We start from the raw sequence: 18,518 nt of genomic DNA on the forward strand, positions 1-18,518 counted from the left end.
CGTTATGCAGGCATCACTTTAATAAAACGAATGAGAGGTCCCGAGTGTGCCAGGGCACTGCGTGCAACTTCTAGCTGCTGAGTGTGTGGGCATCCTAGTTTGCATGAAACAGAGCAAGGATGCTTGAGGCAAAAGGGCCTGGGTGACACTGGCCCAAACTGGCCAGAACCGTGCCCTTGTTGCTGAGCGTCTGTGACTTTAAAGGAAGGACTGGCACTGACAATGACAATGACTCGCCTGCCCCTTCCGCTACCTCGGGTCGCGTTTGGAGAGAGGGTCAAGCGCAGCCTTCCTCCAGCTTGGCACCGTTGAGCTGCGTGGACTTCAGTGCCCACCGCTCCCCAGCTGCCCAGGCTCTGCCTCCGCTTGCGGCGCCCCTTGGAGCGGGCTTCCCCCCGCCGCGCGGTCGGCCTCCGCGAGCCGCGCAAAGGGAGAGGCAGCGCAGCGCAGCGCAGCGCGGGGACCTTTCCGCCCGGCCGTGACGTCACGCACCCCGGGCTTCCCCGAACCACGTGGCTGCCCGCTCGCGGGGGGGGTCGGGCAGCAGCCACCAATCAGGGGGCGCGCGCGGGCGCCGCTGGGCGGGGCCTCCCCGAGTTTGGATTCGCGGCTTTTGGCGGGCCGAAGATGGCGGCGGCAGCGAAGGAGGAGGAAGGCCGTGCTCCCGGCGCGTCGTCCGTGGCGGCCCCTCAGGGCAGCCTCGGCCGCGAGCAGATCCTGGACTTCGTCGTCAGCCACTTCCTGCAGACGCTGGACGCCGGCGGGTGAGAGGGGCGAATCGGGCGGGGATGATGGGCTTGGACGTTCCCTGAAGTTCGTCCCACTTGAAGCTGGGTGGACTTCAACTCCCAGAATTCCCCAGCCAGCCATGCTGGCTGGGGAATTCTGGGAGTTGAAGTCCACCCAGCTTCAAGTTGCCACGTTTGAACAACTCTGGTGCAGATGATGATGATGATGATATTTTTATCCCCCTTTTTAATGCGTATAACTCAAGGCGGCAAATGTCCCTAACCCTCCTTCCTCCTCCTCTTTTCCCCACCACAACAACCCTGTGAGGTGGGCTGGGCTGAGAGAGAGGGACTGGCCCAAAGTCCCCCAGCCTGCTTTCGTGTCTCCTGCTTTCTCGGCCAGCACCTTTAGCTTTACTTCTTTATTTTATATGTCAAGTTTTTCATATTGCAAATTTGGTCACGGCCCATCTCACGAGGAAGGGGCTCTGGGCGGTTCGCAATAAGAGCCACGAATCAATATGAATTAAAGTGCAATAAAAATGGCAGACCTTCCCCGCGACACCAAACCGGATCTCATTTTGTGGGGCGAAGGAGGGCTGGGGCAGGGTCTCTAAGCAAGATTGTCCGGTGGCTTCCCTGCTTTGGGTCCGGGGGGGTCGTCTGGACGCAGCTACGGGGCTGCCACCCAGGGCCCGAGAAAGTGAGGCTGGCACATTGCAATTGCTCATTGATCTATTGATCCCCCATCTCTGGGGGAGATGGGCGGCATGCAAATTAAACAGACAAATAAAATCAGGTACTTGCAATCTGTCTCCCATGCAACCTGCATCTACGTAACCCACCTGCCTCCCCCCCAGCCTCATCAATCCTCCATCAGTCTAGCCCAGGGTTCCCCAAAGTGGTCAGTATCGACCCCCAAGGGTCAGTGGGGCTGTCCAAGGGGTTGATAAATGGCTGGGTCAGTAAATGATGGAAGAGCGATTGGGGTCTTTGAATCTTTTGGGGTCTCTGGAGCTCCAGGCCAGTCCCTGGCCCTGAAGGTGAGAGGTATGGTGAGACAGCGTTACCCAGGGTCGGACGGTCGGCCGCCAGCGAGGGCAGCCTTGAGTCGTCTGTATATGCGCAACAACGTGAAATCACAACTGCCCGTTCTTTAGCTGGTGTTGGCTTCATTCGCATCCAGTTCTTCCCAAGACCCTCGGATGTCGCAATGTATCGGCGCTGTGTATGTCCGGGTCCAAGCAGGGTGGCCTTTTGTAATTGACCAATGGAAATTTTGTGCCGATGTCAATGTGCCAATTTTCTAAGGCTTCTTGGTATGGCGCTCAGTGTGCTGATAACCGCTGGGACCACCACGGCTGGTTTATGCCATGATCTTTCCACTTCGCTTTTCAGATCTTGACAGTGTGTGATCTTCTCCAATTCTTCGTCTTCTGTTCTACTATCTGGTATGGCCACATCAATTATCCACACTTCCTTCTTTTCAGCCACAGTTAAGTGTGGTGTGTTATGTGCCAAGACTTTATCAGTTTGTATTCGGAAGTCCCACGATATTTCAACCTGCTCATTTTCGACTACTTTTTCAACTATATGTTCCCACCAAGTTTTCATTACTGCCACATGGTAATTTTTACAGATGTTCCAGTGAATCATTTTGGTGACTTTGTTATGTCGTTGTTTATAATCAGTTTGTGTGATCTTCTTGCACAGGTTGAGTGTATGATCTACTGTTTCTTCTGCTTCTTTGCACAATCTGCACTTTGAATCATTTGATGGTTTTTCAATTCTGGCTTTGATCGCATTAGTCTGGAGAGCTTGCTCTTGAGCAGCCAAAATCAAGCCTTCGGTTTCTTTTTTTAATGTTCCAGTTGTAAGTTGTGTTGTTGTTTGACTAGATTTGGCATTTTCATCCACCTATTGAGTCCTTCCCAAGGACCTGGGATAGGCAGATGTTGTTGTTTGATGGGGTTAAAGGTATTGTTGCAGTATTATTATTATTGTTGTTATTATTATTATTTGTAGTATTACTAGTCAAAGTAGTATTTTTTCAATTGTTTTCATATAATACATGTTTGGGGGTTGATGAACAATCTGAAACTTCATGAAGGGGCCAATGAGCTGAAGAGTTTGGGGACCTCTGGTCTAGCCACTCCGTGCACCAGATGAAGTGATCTGCAGCTCACAAAAGCTTATGCTTTTTAATAAAGTGTGTTATTTGGAAAAGGTGCTACCAGAGTAGATATTGGTGACCCCCAAACAAATTTTGCTCCAAGAAAACAAAAGGGGTTGCACCATCTTCAGCGAGGCTCTCCTCTACAGGATGGGTCTGTATATGAGAAAGGTAGAAGGGACGTTGGCCCCCTTCCAGGCTTCATCCAGCAAATGTGGTTTAGCATTATAGGAACCCTTTTGAAAATGGGTGTTTCGCGCTTTGTAACCTGATCGGCAGCTTTTCTTTTCTACCCGTAGGTGTCGTCTTTTCACCAAGTGCTACAGCCGTCTCTACAAAGCACAGCCTGAATTCACAAAATGTGTTTACAATCAGTTCGTATCCCATCTGCAGAAATCTGTACTGGTAAGATTCAAGAAGATGCACAATTTCCTTCTTTCTTTTATCAAGGCAGCTGACAGTTGTTATTTAGCAGCAACGGTTCTCCGTTTGCAAAAATAGCAAAGAAGATGATTTCAGTAAGTATCCTCCCTGCTCCCAAAGCAGTTGGCAATAATCACAGCATCGTACGAATTGGAAGAAGTAATCTAATCAAACCCCTGCAAAATGAAAGATTTCCTTAAACCTCCAGTGAAGAGGAACATACCCCTTCACGAGGCAACCTGTTCCACCCGCTGACAGCTCTTACTATCGAGGAGTTCCTCTTAGTATCTAACCTGAATCTTTCCCTACAGTTTCAACCCATTGGTTCTGCTCTTGCCCTCTTTAAGATGAGTGGACTTCAACTCCCAGAATTCCCCGCCATCTTAAAGCTGCCAAGGTTCAGAAACTTTGCTCTAGGGCAACAAAGAACAGTCCATTCCTTCCTCTGTCATAGACAAACGTATTTTAGAAAGGGACATTCTAGGTGGTTTTAATCTTTCAGATTTTCAGAAACATCATTGGACTTATATTTTAGTATCCATGTTCTGTTGGAATGATTTTTTTTTTTTTTTTTTTAACAAATTGCCACTACGAGCTAATTTGGAAAGCTATTTTACCTACCCATTTAAATCATGGAAATTCTTAGGTACAGAGTTCATCAGGACTACTTTAGTGTTTCCAACTTTGCCAGCAGTAAGACATATTTGGGCCCTATTAGATGATAGGTTTACATTTGATGTGGAACCTCATGAATACTTAAATCTGGAATAACTCTACTCTTAAAATTAGTGGTAAAACGTTTTACCAGAAAGAATGGACGCAAAAGGGTATAATTACACTAGATCAATTATTGTTTAATGATTACTTTAAATCTTTTCAGAAAGTACAAACAGCTTTTTTTTAACCATCAATTCAATTAAAACATGTTTTGACAGCTTAATACAGATCTAACGCTTTAGCAGCTTCTAAATTCCCTGATACGTTATTAATGCTGAAGACTTCAGTTTTAGAATCTAAACCTACTTTCTTCTTTTGTCAAGAGTTAAAGGAAGTGATCCAAACATCTATAACCAATATACAAGAATCTTGGAATCAAGAATTGGAAATTCCAGTCCTTTCAAACCAATAGACTCAGGTCTTGAAGAATATTAAGTTCATATCCTGTGATTGAAGGTTGAAATGAATCCACCAAAAGATTGTTTTTCATATTTATTGGATAGCATCTAGAATGTTTTGTAAAGGATGGACTAATGATTGTTTGTATTGGCATTGCAAGAAATTTGAGGGCACTTCAACTCATATTTTATGGTCATGTTCTTCTCTGTGTTCCTTTTGAAGTAATGTTATATAATATGCTGACAGAATTATTGGGATAACTTTGGTTTTTAAAGACATGCTTATTGTATTAAATTATATACCAGCTGCTTGGAACTTAACATGATCTGAACAAAGATGGTATTTTTTTGTGCTCTAGGAATAGCAGAAAGAATAATCCTTGTGAGATGGAAAAATACTATAACGCCAGATATAAAGAACTGGATTTTAGAGATGTATGATCAAGCAATTTTTGAGGAAATTGTAGATTGTGTCAATCAGAAAAAGTAACATTATCTCTCCCTTTGGAAAAAATTATTGGATAGGCTTCATGAATATTGAAAGTTTATTTTCCCCTTTCAAAGATTTACTAAATCAGGTGAACTTGGAATATATTTGTAATTACAAGCTTTTTGTCTTTTTAATGTTTGTATTTATTGTGTTTTTTCCCCTTTTTTTCTTCGTGTGTGTGAGTTGTTCCTTTTTATTTTATGTATGTTTGTTTGGGAATGGACTAATTTTTTTTTTAAAAAGTCCATTCCTTCCTCTGTATGACAAACCTTTAGATATCTGAAGACTGCTATCCTGTCCCCCCTCAGTCTTCTCTTCTGAAGGCTCAAAAGAGGCCCAGTTCCATTAACTGCTCCTTGCTGGACTTGGATTCCAGCCCCCTCGTGTTCTTAATAGCCATCCTCTGATCTTCCTCCATGCCACAGATGTGCTTTGGAGACCGCTAGACCTGGAGAAGTATTGCAAGTGGGGCCTGGCCAAGGCGAAATGGAATGGATAATTACTTCCCATGATCTGAACTCTGTGCTGCCGCTGCTGCTGCTAATGGCCTCAAGGTGGCATTTGCCTTTTTAACAGCTCCATCAGCCTCTTGGCTTGCATTCAACTTCTGAGCTGCTAGAATACCCAGACCTCCAGGACTTTACATATCTCCCTGTCGAATTTGATCCTGTTCCTCTTGGCCTCCTGTCCAAGCCTCTCTTGATCTTTTTGCATCTTCTCTTCTAAAATATTAGCTGCACCTCCTAATTTTGTGTGATCTGATAATCTCCTCAACCCCTTCATCCAGGTCATTGATGCAGATGTTGAGTGGCACAGAGCCCTCTGATACTCTCTCCGATCTGATGTGGAACATTTTCTAAGTACTGTCTGGGTGGGGTCATTCTGCCAGTTGTATTATCCAACCCATGTTTTACAATATTAATAAGATGATCATTAGCTACGTTGTTGAATGCTTAGGTCAAGGTACGGTATCTGTATGGTGATACTCCAGTCTATTAAATTGTCAGAACCAAGGAGGTAAGGCCGTCTGGCATGACTTGATTGTGACAGGCCTATGCAGGTTTTTGTGAAGTGTTGCATCCTATCCAGTGCTCACAAATAAGTTTAATATTCTGCTCCAGGACCTTGCCTGGTATAGATGTTGAACTGGCATTTCCTGCGTGTTCCTCTTTTTGAAGACAGGGACAACATTTGCTCACCTTTCGTCTTCTGGGACCTTGGCAATCCTTCACGATTTCTCAAAGATCATCAGGAGCAGTTCTTCGATCACCACCACTAGTTTCTTCCCTCCCCTGGGGTGTGATTCATCTGGCCCTGGAGACTTGAATCGCTTAAATTAGCTAAGGGTTCTTCCAGCCTTTCCTTGCGTATCCTGAGCTGCGGCTCCCTCCCTTCCACTCGGGGCACAGTGGGGGCCAGCTGGGGCTGCGTTTCCCTTGCGAGAAGAAACAGACCTAAAATCTGCATTAGGATGTTCTGCCTTCTCACCGTCACCCATTCTCAGTGCACCCCTTTCTCCCCTCAGTGGACCTGCAGCTTCTTTGCTTTCCTTTTTGCTTCCTCTGTACCTGAAAGCATTTGTTGTTTGGGGTACTTGTCAAAGAAGTCCCAGTTTATTCTGCTTTATAATCCCTAGTTGCTGGCGGCTGCCCGTTTTTTGGTTGTGTGCCCCTTTCCTGCACGTGCCCCTTGTTCTCTTCAGCATGCCAGAGAACAGACTGTGTGAATCAGTCCTGGTTTTTGTCTTGCGGGATTGTTCGCCTACAGCTTCAGGGCCTCATTGCATGCTCATCCTTCCTGGGTATTTTTCCCCTTTGGGGTTTCTTCTGAGTTCATCCAGATCCCCTCTCCTGAGACCTGTGGGGCGGGCCTGGCTCTTCTCCGTTCTTCCTTCCCTTGCTACCATAACCTCAAGGCTGGCGTGGTCAGTTTCTCGGGAAGGACTAGCCACCGTTTTTTCTTCACTCCTAGAGCTGCGGGCATTTTGGAATAGCAGGCAGAACGCCGCAGCCGGGAAATGGGGCCAGGCGGTGCCCTGCGCCTGTCTCAGCGCTGCGGGAGGCGTGTGGGCTCCCATGCTGTGTTCACTCTCGCGGCCCTTGTGCCTTGAAATTAAGGGACTCGCAGGATCGCTTGTCTCTGCCTGCACTGATAGTCGTAGGTGGGGATCCTCCTCTGCCCCGGGAGGTCCTCTGGTGCCGGTCTCAATCAAGGAAGCTGAAGCTACACCCACAGTGCCGGCAGAGGAACCCGAGGGGAGATTCTGACCGAGAACGGGTGAAAGCTCGCCCCACGTCCAGTCTCCCTTGTCATGCTGGCAGACTCTTGGCCAGCAGCCTTGTTTAGAGTGTCCCATTCCCTTTGGGGGAGGGGTGGCAGGCAGGTGGCCCACTGGCCCCTGTGACCAATTAGCACAGCATTTTGCCAGTAAAGTTGCTCAGATTCGACAAAGTCTTGCGCCTTCGTAGAGCCCTTTGTAGTGAATGGGGCAGTGTCTCACATAAGACACAAAATATATGTGTTCTGGCCAAAAACTCTGTTGAAGCGGATGGGGTGCCCTGTCGGTTGTCTCGACTCCACCCCTCATGGCTTCTCAGGGGGTCTGGAGGAGCTATAACAAACTAGCTCTGGGAGGTAGTTAATGCCTCATTGCAGGAAGGAGTGATACCGGCAGCCTTGAAGGAGGCAGTGTGATGGCCTCTCCTTCAGAGGCCCACCTTGAATCCCTCTGTTTGGATAACTATCACCCAGTCTCTCTAACCTTCTCTTTCCAGTGAAGACGATTGAGATGGTGGTTGGTGTTCCACTGCAGAGCACCTTAGAGGAAGCGGATTATCTCAGCTCCTTTCAGTTAGGGTTCAGATCTGGGCACGGGAATGAGACATCATTGGTTACTTTTGTGGACTGGTTACTTCCTTGTGAACTGGATGGGGAAAGCACTCTCCTCTTGGTTCTTTTGGACTTCTCAGTGGCCTTTGATCTCATTGGCCATGGTCTCCTTCTACACCACCTGCCAGGGTTGGGGGCCGGAGGCCCTGTTTTATGTCGGTTCTACTCCCTCCTCACTGGGTAGTTCCATGGGTGGTTGTGGAGGATTCAGCCAGGGACTCCTGATTTGTGGGATTCTGCTCAGGGAAGTCATCCCTTGGTACGGAATGTGGTACCATCAATATCCTGATGACACCCGATGTACATCACTACCCCCAGCCATGCAGGAGTTGCTGTCAAGGTCTTGACTGAATGTCTGGAGGCCATGTGGGTCTGCATGGGATGAAACTGGCTGAAGCTGAACTTAAACAAGATGGAGTAACTGTTTTTCTGTTGTGCGTTTCTGACATCTCCAGTATTCTTTCTTGATGGGATGGCACTGCCTCTGAAGGAGCACGTTCACCACTTGATAGTCCTCCTAGACTCATGGCTACTGCTAGATGGGCAGGTGGAGACCATTGCCACAGGGGCCTTTACCCAGCTTTGGCTGGTGCACCAATTGGAGACTTAGCCTGAACATGAAGTCCATGCAACTGTGACTCATGCCCATCACCACTTGCAAGGACTTCTGCAATGCACTCTACGTGGGGCTGTCTTTAAAAACCACCTGGGAGCTTCCACTAGTGCAGTGGCCCCTGCTTCTGGCTGGTACCTGCTGACGTGGACAGGTGGCTCCTGGTTCTCCAGGTCCTCCACCATCTTCTTGGTTTCCAAGTATAATTCAAAGTATTGTGTTGACCTTTAAAGGCCTACCTGGCTTAGCTCCAAGATAACTCCAGGGAGTCCTCTTCAACTAGCCTTGACCCGCTCAACGTGGATGTCCCAGGAGAACCTCCTAGTGGTGGTCCTCCACTTTGGTGAGGTAGAGGACCTGGAGGCTCACAGGCACGGCTTCTCCTTTGCTGTGCCTGCCCTTCTCTCTGAGAACTGACAAGCCCTCCCTTTATTAACACTCAGTTTAGGAAATGAATGTTTCCTACTGAGTTACTCAGAAAAGCATTTGTGTCTTTGATCCCTGTCATTCATTCATTCATTCATTCATTCATTCATTGGTTTTAATTTTTATTATTTTTGTGGTGTATTTTGTTCTGTGTGTGTTTTATTTCCATGTTACTGATATTTTCCTGTGTGCATTTTTGTGTACTGGAGGGCCTTATGAGCCACCAGGAGTCACTGGATTGCAGTGGGTAACAAATTCAGTAAGTATATAAATTTGAAGCAGGGGCTTTCCCCTGGGAAACCTGTCTGGCTTGCAATTCCAACCCAGGATTGCTTTCTTCACTTGGTCCGCTTAATTAATTTGACCCTTGCTAGCCTTGCAAAGTTTTTAAAGAGTTTACGCCACTCCCGTTGGTGTTACACAGTATTGTATAAGTATAACTCTGCATGTTCTCTGCTGCTCAATTTTGCAAGCCGATCTGGGTGGTGCTTCCGCCATGCGCCACTAGGTTGTCTCTGTTTCCGCAGGAAGAGATCCAGGCACTCAAGCAGGAAGGGAACCTGCAGGTGCTCTTTGAGTCGCTGGATAAGCTTGAGAAAGGAGCGAAGGACAAGGAAGCGTGCGCATGGTATGGTTCGTTTTGTGATCAAGCAGTTCAGCCCAACGTCTGTGCGGCCTGCAATCTCTCTTCACAGCTTCGAGGAAATAGCCCCGCCTCACTGCCCTCTGTTCCTGAGACCTGGAGCAGGAGATGATGCTATGCCCCCGGGGCCAGTTAAGTTGTATGTTAACTGCAGAGGTCTGACCCCACTGCAGAATGCTGCGTGGGAGCTCTTGCGGTACCACGGTGGCCTCCTGCTTCCGCCGCATTTCCTCCTAGGAGAGCTGGTGGTCTCAGTGCAGGACAGTCTGCCTCCAGGTCACTCCTGATGCTCGCGTTGTCTCTGAATCCAGGCGCCCGAGTGGAATCCCGGAGGAAGACACCCGCGGCGTTGTCGTGCCATACCTTCTGAAGCAGCGCAAGTTCCTCCAGAAAGCCCTGAAGGAGAAGCAGGAGGGCAACTGCCGGCTGGCTGCAGCCGTGGTGGCCGGTCGAGAGAGGATTTCAGAGCTACAGCAGCAGATCCACAAGCAGAAGGAAGACTGGCAGGTCAGTGTAGCCTTTGCAAGAAGTCAGAGGCAGGCAACTCACCAGGGCAGCGGTAGAGCTCTAATATCAAATTAAAAAGCAGACCCGTGAAACCCAGCCGGTCACCCAAAAGTGGGGAAGAACAAAAATTAAACAGTTTGCTCAGCAGAAATGACTTTTTAGCATTCCTAGTAGCCAAAGAGGAGGCCAGCCTGAACTCAGAGGATGCTGATATCCCCACAGACTGCTCCAGCGCCCTCGTACTTGGGCCTGCAAGGGCAGCAGGATGCAAAGAGAAATCCCAGTAGACATTGGGACATTTCATTGTTGAAGACGGCAGTTCGAGTAGGATTTTGTAGGGAAGAACCTCTGATTGAATCTGGAGAGTCGCTGGAAGACAGTGCAAATTGAATGAAGTGAGAAGAATCCCGCATTGTAATAACCCACCTCTAGAGCAGTGTTTCTCAACCTCGGCAACTTGAAGAGGTGTGGACTTCAACTCCCAGAATTCCCCAGCCAGCATGGGGACCTCTTCAAGTTGCCGAGGTGGAGAAACAGTGTTGTAGAGTTAGGCAGGCTGTTTCCTCTTACGCAAAGGCTGTTCTAGCAGCGGTCTAACATCTCCTACCCCCTTTCAGGGAATTGCTACCGATGGCCGAAAGATGATGAAGACCTTTGATGAACTTCCCTGAGAAGACCTGGTCTGGCTGCTTTTGGTGGACGGAGCCTAACCCATCTGGGGGAGCGTGTGAGAGAGACGTAGGGGCTGCGTGAGCTGCAGAAGACGGCAGCTCGCTGTTGGACTGACTATGGGACGGGGGGGAGCTGGGTGCGGGGTGCCATGTGACTCTGTACTTATTTTCTGTTAAAATATTACAGTTCCTGCCTTGTATTTCTTTAACTCAGAATAGTAATTCTGCAAGCTCTGTTGTTTGACAGCCATGTACAAATACACGCGTAAGATAGCCAGATAATACAATCGGATGATGAGTGATTGCTCTGAAATATAGAGTGCCTCGTTGAAATGTGGGCATTGCATCTAGGTTCATGCTGGATGGGGAATTCTGGGAGTTGAAGTCCAGGCATCTTCACGTTGCCGAGGTTGAGAAACCCTGGCCTAGAGCGTCTTCCGTTCTAGCATTCTACGGCATCTCTTCTGGTGCATGAAGAACATCATCTCGCCCTCAGCCGTCTCTTTCTCGAGGCTCAACCAGCCCTTTCAAGGTCTTCATAAGTCTTTATTTTTAGTCTCCTGGTCATCTCCACTGCCCTTTTCCAAACTTGCTCCAATGTCTCTGAAAAAGGAGGCCCGGCTGTCACGTGACCCCTTTTTTGTCTGAGAATCTTGGAATGGTGAAAGTGATTTTGCTGGAAGACCTGCTTGTCCCTTCTGCAGAGCGCTGCACGCAGCCCTCCTGGGCTATAAAAGTATGAGGGGAACACCCTGCGGACACGGACAAAGGGGAGGCCCCAAAATTTAGCCAACTGAACTGAGCTGAATCTGGGGGGCGAAATGCATCCCACGTTTTGCTACGGTGTGGGGGGCTCTTGGGGCAAGGACGGGATATCGACAGGGTCCCTGGTAGGAACACAAAACGAAAACAGCGCTGCCCCCGAGGCTGGCTCTCTGCTGTCCTCCAGACATCTGCTTTTGATAAGGGTGGTTTGGGTGGAAAGCGGACCCGGCTTCAGGATTCTGTAAACACAAAGCCTTGAGGTCATTATAAATGTACAGCGAGAGGCCAAAGCAGAATTGCTGGCTGGCCCACGGCAGGTTTCCTGGGGCCGGCGAAGGGTGCCAGAAGGAGGGTTTCGCTGCCTCTGCTTTTCTGGCTGGAGTTCTACCAGTGGGGAGCTGGGGAGGACTTGCTGAAGAAGCAAGTTGCTGTTGCTGCTGCTGCTGCTGCTCCTCAAGGGAGACCTTCCGCAGCAGATTTAAGCTCCTTGCTACTGTACACCTCTTCCCGTTTAGCCTGGGATCCCAAACTTTGCCACGTGTTATATTAAGTACCGATTTCTCTGTTTTGCAGCTCTCCGTAGTTCGTGCTTTGCATCTCCCCTTCCCCCCAGTTTCCTCACAAACCTGTATCTTGGGGTCAGATCCTCAAATCTGAGAACCACTGAATTGACCAGTGTTCCTACCCTGGGCTGGATTCACACGCAGGCTAAGCCATGAAAAGATTAACTGCAGTTAGTGCAACCCAAGTTCAGCCTGTGTGCGTGCAGCTGCTAGACCTCGAATGAAGCCAAGTGCGGTGGGCCCTCTGAGTCCAGCAGCCACAACTCTCCAAAGCATTGTCCCCGTGCTCCGGGGAAATCTTTTCCATGGCTGCAGAAACAGGAAGTTGGAGCTACCTACGTTTTGTTTAAAAAGGATGAAAAACTTCCTTACGATAAGAAAAGAGTGGAGCAGTCTGCCTATGGAAGTTGTGGGTTCTCTCCCTCTGCAGCTGTGCTTCTCAGCCTAAGCGACTGGAAGATGGGTGGACTTCAACTCCCAGAATTCCCCAGCCATCCTCCAGTTGCCTAGGCTGAGAAACGCCGCTCTGGAGGCTTTTAAAGAGGCCGGGCAGCCATTTCTTAGGGATGCTTTAACTGGCTGTCCTGCACATTGCAGAGGGTTGGATTAGATGATCCTTGGGTCCCTTCCCGTTCCACAATCCTAGGATTTTGTATTTCATGCAGCCTTTGGAGGCTCAGTGGATGAAGAAAGCAGGAATCGTGCGGTACTGGAGGTCAGATAAGCAAGGCCAGATCCTTTTATTCAGGGGACACCGCTGCCGCCGCAGGGGGCCTCTGGTCCTTGAGCCACCTCTTGCCACGTCTGCCCGCTGCATCGCTGGCTCTTCCGGTGCCCTCCGCACCCTCTCAGAAGTGGCCCTTGGAAGTGTGTCTCTGCTCCCAAGGCCCTTCGGGTCACCCCTGGCCAGTTAAGCTTTCGTTGTTCAGGGTCCTTTCAGGCTTGTTTCAGCTGCGTGGACAAATCTCTCTTAAGCCTAGCTTTAAATTTGTTTGATTACAAATTCATTTAAATCACTATCTTTTGCATCCAATAATCCAAAATGGTATATATTATCGTTCCCCATCTGCAAAGGCAGCACCTTCATTAGATCAGCTGAAGTTATACAAAATTGTTGTTTTTGAGTTCTGAGAAGGCTTCTTCGGGGTGGGAGGGGAGATGGGGCTGTTCTCAGTGCCACGTCTGTCTCGAGCGACACGCTGGGTGGAATGACGTGCGGCCTGGCTTTGATTAGGCCGGCTTGGCCCCGCTTGCTGGACTCGGATGAAATGGGGCCAGGAAGTTCGTGGTTCACGGTTTTACATCTCGGGTTGTGTTTTGCGTCTTGCGACTCAGCCAGTGGCGCTGGGGAGATGGAAGAGCCTCCAAAGGAGTGCTGCCTTTGGGGACGATTAACTTCCAGCTGCTAAAGTCAAACCAGTTATTACTTTTCGTACCACAGGCAACCCCCGGATTTGAAGCGGGGAAAGAGCCACTCTCTTCCCCGTTGCAGTGCACACGTGGCACCGAGGGGAGCGGGAATGCCTCCCGGAGTGGCTCTTGTGCATCTGCTGGCACTGGGTGTCTGAGGCAAAGGAGGTCCACGCCCCACGGGGTTCCCTCTCCCCGGATCTGGAAGCCTTCCCAGGGTTTTGGAGTTCAGCCGTGTGGTTGCCCCAGACAGGATGCACGGTGGGAAGAGGACGGAGGAAAGAGGGCAGATTTAAATCACGGGGTTTCACTTTGGCCCAGCACATCTGCCCAGACAGGAAAGCCTATGCTGATGGCTGGTAATTGCAGGCCTGCGGTCTGGCTCCTCCTGGCCTCGGTGTTGCCCGTTGCCCTCGGCCCAAGGGGCAGCCCCCCTTTCTCAGGAGACGACGTGCCCAAAGCGAATCAGACGAAGAGCGCACGGGGCAGAGCCTTCCCTCTGCAGCTGCTCCCAAGCATTTGGCGCTAATGCTACCAGGCGCTGGGGCTGGGGCTGGGGCTGGGCCCCTGAGCGCTCCCTCCTCTTTCTCTTCCCACCTCTCCGTCTCTCTCGTTAGGTGTTTCAGTTTGGACGGCCAGCCGCGGTGCCATTACAGCAGCGATGGGTGCGCCGCTGGAAGCCCTGAAGGACCAGGGCGGGGACGGTCATCCTGGGGAAAATGTACCTAGGTAGTCACTAAGAGTCGACGCTGACTTGATGGCGCATAATGAGTCAACAGAGATGCACGATAAAACAAAAGCAGCGATTTAAAAGGCCGTTTTGTTTGTTTGCAGAGACCAATTCTTTAAAAAATCTGATACAGAACAACTAAAATCAGTTAAAAGGGCACAGAATGAAATTGCGGCATATGCCCAAGTCCACACAGTAAAATAACAAAATGCTGATAAACAAGGCCGTAACGGGCATTGGAAAACTTCCAGTTTAGACCCCTAAAAGGCAGCCGGCTGATCCAGGCTGGGGTGAGTTTCAGCCCATCGACTTGCTTAGCTTTCTGTGGAAATGCCTGCTTGAAAGAAGTGGCTGTCGGAGTCCGGCCCCTGCCCTGGCGAGGCGTGGAGTGCCCGTCCCGAGAGGGGCAGAGCGCAGGGCAGGAGGGTGCGGAGGAGCCTGGGAGGAAATTCAGCTGGCCGAGCTGAAGCATCGACGCCTTCCTGTCTGGGGGGAAGCTGGATCTTCCAAAGGCAGTTGGGGATGCAGTAAAACTTGTCTGCAGCATAATGCTCGGGGTCTGCCAGCTTCTACGCCCAGGGTACCCGCAGGACATTTATAAGAACGAGCTTGGGCCATTTAAAATTTAAACACTTATTTCCCTGGGCTCTGGGCTGGCCCCTTCTGGAGGCGTCTCACTCTTCCGAGATGGCACCTAACGGCCCCCGAGACTACTTCCTACCCAGCCGGGAGGGAGCCGAGGTAAAGGCAAAGCCCATCGGTGGGTTTGTGGGGAGAAGGTGCCCCAGTCAAGAGGGACTGGACTTATTCTCCCCGGCCCCACATGGCAGGACCAGGCTCAAGTGAGATGGAAGCGGGCCCAAGCCGGACATCAGGAGGAAATTCCTGACCCCACCAGCTTTCAGGCAGCAGAGCCGGCTGTGCACGGCCTGAGTTTTCACGGAGGGTTCAAGCAGAGGCTGGCATCTGTTTGGGGATGCTCTAGGGCAGTGTTTCTCAACGTTGTCGGCTTGAAGAAGTGTGGACTTCAACTCCCAGAATTCCCCAGCCAGCATGAGGAATTCTGCGAGTTGGAGTCCACGCATCTTGAAGTTGCCCACGTTGAGAAACAGTGCTCTGGTGGATCATGCCCGGAGCAGGGGTTGGACTAGATGGCCTCTGAGGCACCTCCCAATTATGCTGCAATGAAAACCGAACTTCTTGGGGTTCATACAGTATTTCCTCTCGCACCCCACCTTGAATGAGCTCCCCCGAAGTGCCCGGAGCTTCGCCAGCTGCAGGGCCGCCTCTCGGCCACCCCGAAGAGCGGCCCAGGCCTGCCCCGCCGCCCCGCCCGCCCGGTCCCCAGCAGCCCCCCCCCCCCGCGCGGTCACCCCCCCGCCGCCCCTTGGCAGCCTCCCTGGCGAGCGGAGGCTCCTCCGCGGAGCCGGCGCCCGGGAACGCCCCTGCGGAGCCGGGCGGGGGGAGGCGCGAGGCGGCCCCCTCCCGCGGCCAAGGCAGGGCCGGGGGAAAGTATAAAGGGGCGCCCGGCCGGCCAGCCCGCCAGCCCGGAGGGACAGCGCCGCTTGGAGCACAGGGACTCCCCGCCAGAGCTGTCGCCGCCATCGCCATCGCCATCGCCATGAACGCCCTTCTGCTGGGCAGCCTTTGCGTCCTGGCCGCGCTCTGCCTTTGCCGCGCAGGTAAGAGCCGCGCAGCCCGCACCGCACCGCGCTGAGCCCAGCGCCCAGCCCAGACCTTCGCCCACCCCGCTGGCCGAGGGGAGGCGCTGGACGCGAAGCGGGGGCTTCTCCGCCCCGAGCGGGGAGGCTGCTCCGGGGTCGCTGCAGCTTCCCGCCGAGCCCCCTCCCGCTTCCCCAGCCCGGCACTCTCAGACTCGGCCAGCCCCGCTGAGCGGAGCGAAGCGAAGCGGAGGCTGCGTCGCCTGCCGCGGCCGGGCTGAAGCCCTCCGACTGACGTCCCCTCCCATTCCTTTTTGCAGAGGACTCCGCTCACTCCAAGAGCGCCAACGAGTCGCCCAGCTCGGAAGGTGAGTGGGGCCCGCCCTGCCATGCCCTGCCGCCCTCGAGGGCCCCGGGCTCCCCTCGCCCTGGCCCAGGAGAGGAGCAGCCTTGAGGTGCCCGGGAGTGTCCTGGCGCAGCCTCACGCTCTGCCAGCTCTGTAGGGCTGGCCCTCGCTCCCGGGGCCCTGGGGCTGGCACTGCCCCACTTGTGGAGGTTCTCCCCTCCGCTGGAGCTGTGCCAAAGGGGCGGGGGGACAGCAGCTGACCCCCAGGCCCTTCCCCAGGCAAGTCAGGATGGCGCCCTTTGGCACGCGCTTGAAACTAGAGGGCGGCGAGAGGAATGCGGATGTTACGCCCGCCTCACTTTGTGCCCACTAAGAGCCCTTCGGGTCAGCCGTGGGGAAGGGCCTGGGTGGCCTTTCTTTTCAGCCCTGCTTTGCAAACGTGGAAACATCGGGTTCGGGAGAAGGGGAAACCTCTTCGTTCTGTACAGACAATGAGGACTAGAATCATACAGTGTACTTATAAAACTGGAAACAAAGTCTCAGTTCCCAGCCCCCCCATGCCCGGTCAGTGGAGAGAGGTCGCTGTCCTAAACGCCCGCCGCCCACTTTCCCTGCAGCTTTCGTCTCCAGACGCGTCGGGGCTGAAATCGTCAAGCGGCAGAAGAGGAACTATAACAGGTACCGGGAACCCGACGCTCGCTCGCCGCGGGCGAGCTGACCATCCCATCCCAGAATCTCCCAGGGGTAAACTCCCCAACTTTGCAGCTCTCCAAATTCCCAGTCTCCACTGCAGCTGGGCTCCCTGAGGGTTTCAAGAATGCTGCAAGAAGTCCTAACTGGGGGTGGGGGGCATCAGAACCCTAGAGCTGGAAGGACCCTCGAGGCCCCCTAGATTCTAGTCCAACCGCTGCGCAGCGAGGAATCCCAGTTAAAGCTGGGCGCTGGCTCGCAAGAAGCTTTGGCCGGCCCGGAAAGCGCCTGAATTCCCTCTGGAAGGAATTGCGAGGCGGCAGAAGGGCTCTGTCCTGAGCCCCAAAGTGCTCTCGGTGCATCTCCGGTCTACAAGGGAATTCCTGGGATTGGCTGCTTCCAGATTTTTTTGGGGGGGGGCTGGCACAGAGCCGGGGCTTTCGAGCTTCTCCTAATTCTCTGCTAGATTGGAGGCTGCCAGGTCGGAGTCAGAGGGTCCCGGGACAAGCCAGCGCCCGAGCTCCTTAACCCACAGTCGTTCCAAGGAACAGCAGGGAGGCCGCCCGAGATGGGGACTCCCCCTCTCTTTGGCAGGGTGGGAATCGGGGCCCTCCTCCACCAGCCCCTTGCGGTTTGAGGAGGTGTGATGAGTTCGGGGCGGCTGCGGGGCCTGGCCCGTTCGTTCCCAAGGGCGACGGGGGACCGGGCTGATCTCCAAGCACCCATTTGCACACGCACACACGCACACACGCGCGCACACTGGCCCTCTCCTGCCCCCGTCCTTCGTCCTTTCCCGGGCGAGTGGGCTGCCACCGCCTGGAAGCCGGAGGGGCTCCGAAGGGGCTCGAGCAGACGCAGAGGCTGCTTCTGGGGAGCCGAGGATGGGAGGAGACGGGGAGAGGCAGAAGGGCAGGTGGGGCGGCGGGGCGGAGCCTTCCACCCCGCGAGGCTCTTGGGGGCACCCCAGGGACCCCGGCACTGCAAGACCAAGCGGGGGAATCTGCAGCCCGGGGGCCGGGGAGGGGCTCTGCTCTTCCACCGAGAAGTCCGAGCCTCCCGCCGCCCTCCCGGGAGGCCGCCGCTCGCACACCCCGCGAAGGGCTCCGCTGAGCGCTGTCTCCCCGTTGCTTCCTCTGAAGGGGCTACGATGCTGCTGCCGCCGCCGCGGGGGCCGCCCCGAACGTGGCCGTGGACCCCCTCGAGGCCCATCGCGAGGTCTGCGAGCTGAGCCCCGCCTGCGACGAGTTGGCCGACCACATCGGCTTCCAGGAAGCTTACCGGCGGTTCTACGGGCCGATCTAGCCCGCCGGCGCTTCTGCAGCCCCCCCGGAGGACCGGGGCGAGGGACCCCCCCCCCTTCGCCCAGACCGAAGCTGCCTGTAACTTTGCTCCCTCTCTGCCTCTGTAATATGCTGGGTCACGTTTCTGGTTTCTGGTTTATGTTCTGCGGAGAAATAAAGGGGGGAAAACCACAAGCTGCTAGATTCTTTCTTTCTCTGGAGGGAGCAGGTGGACTTTTCTGTGGCAGGGAGGGGGTGTCCCGTGGGGGGTGGCCCTGGAGGTTCGTCCGCCTTTTTGCCCTTTAAAACCACCCGGAGTGAGGAAAGCGCCAAGCCTTCCGAGACCTAAAACCTCCCGGGGGGGGGGTCCTGGGGGCATCTGGCTGGCACAGAGC

General features: G+C 52.8%; 2 protein-coding genes and 1 pseudogene across 2 annotated transcripts; 2 read left to right on the forward strand and 1 right to left on the reverse strand.

The window, feature by feature from the left end:
- Positions 1 to 599: 599 nt before the first annotated feature.
- PMF1 (polyamine modulated factor 1) lies at positions 600 to 10,973 on the forward strand. The gene is made up of 5 exons (XM_088151159.1): positions 600 to 764; positions 3,201 to 3,306; positions 9,385 to 9,485; positions 9,812 to 10,007; positions 10,625 to 10,973. The coding sequence occupies exons 1-5, from the start codon at positions 628 to 630 to the stop codon at positions 10,676 to 10,678; spliced, it is 594 nt and encodes a 197-aa protein (XP_088007285.1). The 5' UTR covers positions 600 to 627; the 3' UTR covers positions 10,679 to 10,973.
- On the reverse strand, positions 956 to 2,645 carry LOC148214515 (uncharacterized; annotated as a pseudogene).
- A 4,597-nt stretch (positions 10,974 to 15,570) lies between the features above and the next one.
- On the forward strand, positions 15,571 to 18,303 carry BGLAP (bone gamma-carboxyglutamate protein). The gene is made up of 4 exons (XM_088151141.1): positions 15,571 to 15,828; positions 16,128 to 16,175; positions 16,771 to 16,831; positions 17,983 to 18,303. The coding sequence occupies exons 1-4, from the start codon at positions 15,768 to 15,770 to the stop codon at positions 18,143 to 18,145; spliced, it is 333 nt and encodes a 110-aa protein (XP_088007267.1). The 5' UTR covers positions 15,571 to 15,767; the 3' UTR covers positions 18,146 to 18,303.
- Positions 18,304 to 18,518: the final 215 nt, after the last annotated feature.

The sequence above is a fragment of the Python bivittatus genome, unplaced genomic scaffold (genome assembly GCF_059951505.1).
Source record: "Python bivittatus isolate LINGU-HERP-01145 unplaced genomic scaffold, Pbiv_v1 ctg000660_np1212, whole genome shotgun sequence".
Taxonomy (NCBI): Eukaryota; Metazoa; Chordata; class Lepidosauria; order Squamata; family Pythonidae; genus Python; species Python bivittatus.

What these genes read in the sequence shown, in the direction of transcription:
- PMF1 (XM_088151159.1), top strand. Translation starts at nt 628, where the DNA reads ATGGCGGCGGCAGCGAAGGAGGAGGAAGGCCGTGCTCCCGGCGCGTCG. An exon ending in ATCTGCAGAAATCTGTACTG is followed by an intron (nt 3,307 to 9,384) that starts GTAAGATTCAAG and finishes CTGTTTCCGCAG; the next exon opens with GAAGAGATCCAGGCACTCAA. An exon ending in GACAAGGAAGCGTGCGCATG is followed by an intron (nt 9,486 to 9,811) that starts GTATGGTTCGTT and finishes CTCTGAATCCAG; the next exon opens with GCGCCCGAGTGGAATCCCGG.
- BGLAP (XM_088151141.1), top strand. Translation starts at nt 15,768, where the DNA reads ATGAACGCCCTTCTGCTGGGCAGCCTTTGCGTCCTGGCCGCGCTCTGC. An exon ending in CGAGTCGCCCAGCTCGGAAG is followed by an intron (nt 16,176 to 16,770) that starts GTGAGTGGGGCC and finishes CTTTCCCTGCAG; the next exon opens with CTTTCGTCTCCAGACGCGTC. An exon ending in CAGAAGAGGAACTATAACAG is followed by an intron (nt 16,832 to 17,982) that starts GTACCGGGAACC and finishes CTTCCTCTGAAG; the next exon opens with GGGCTACGATGCTGCTGCCG.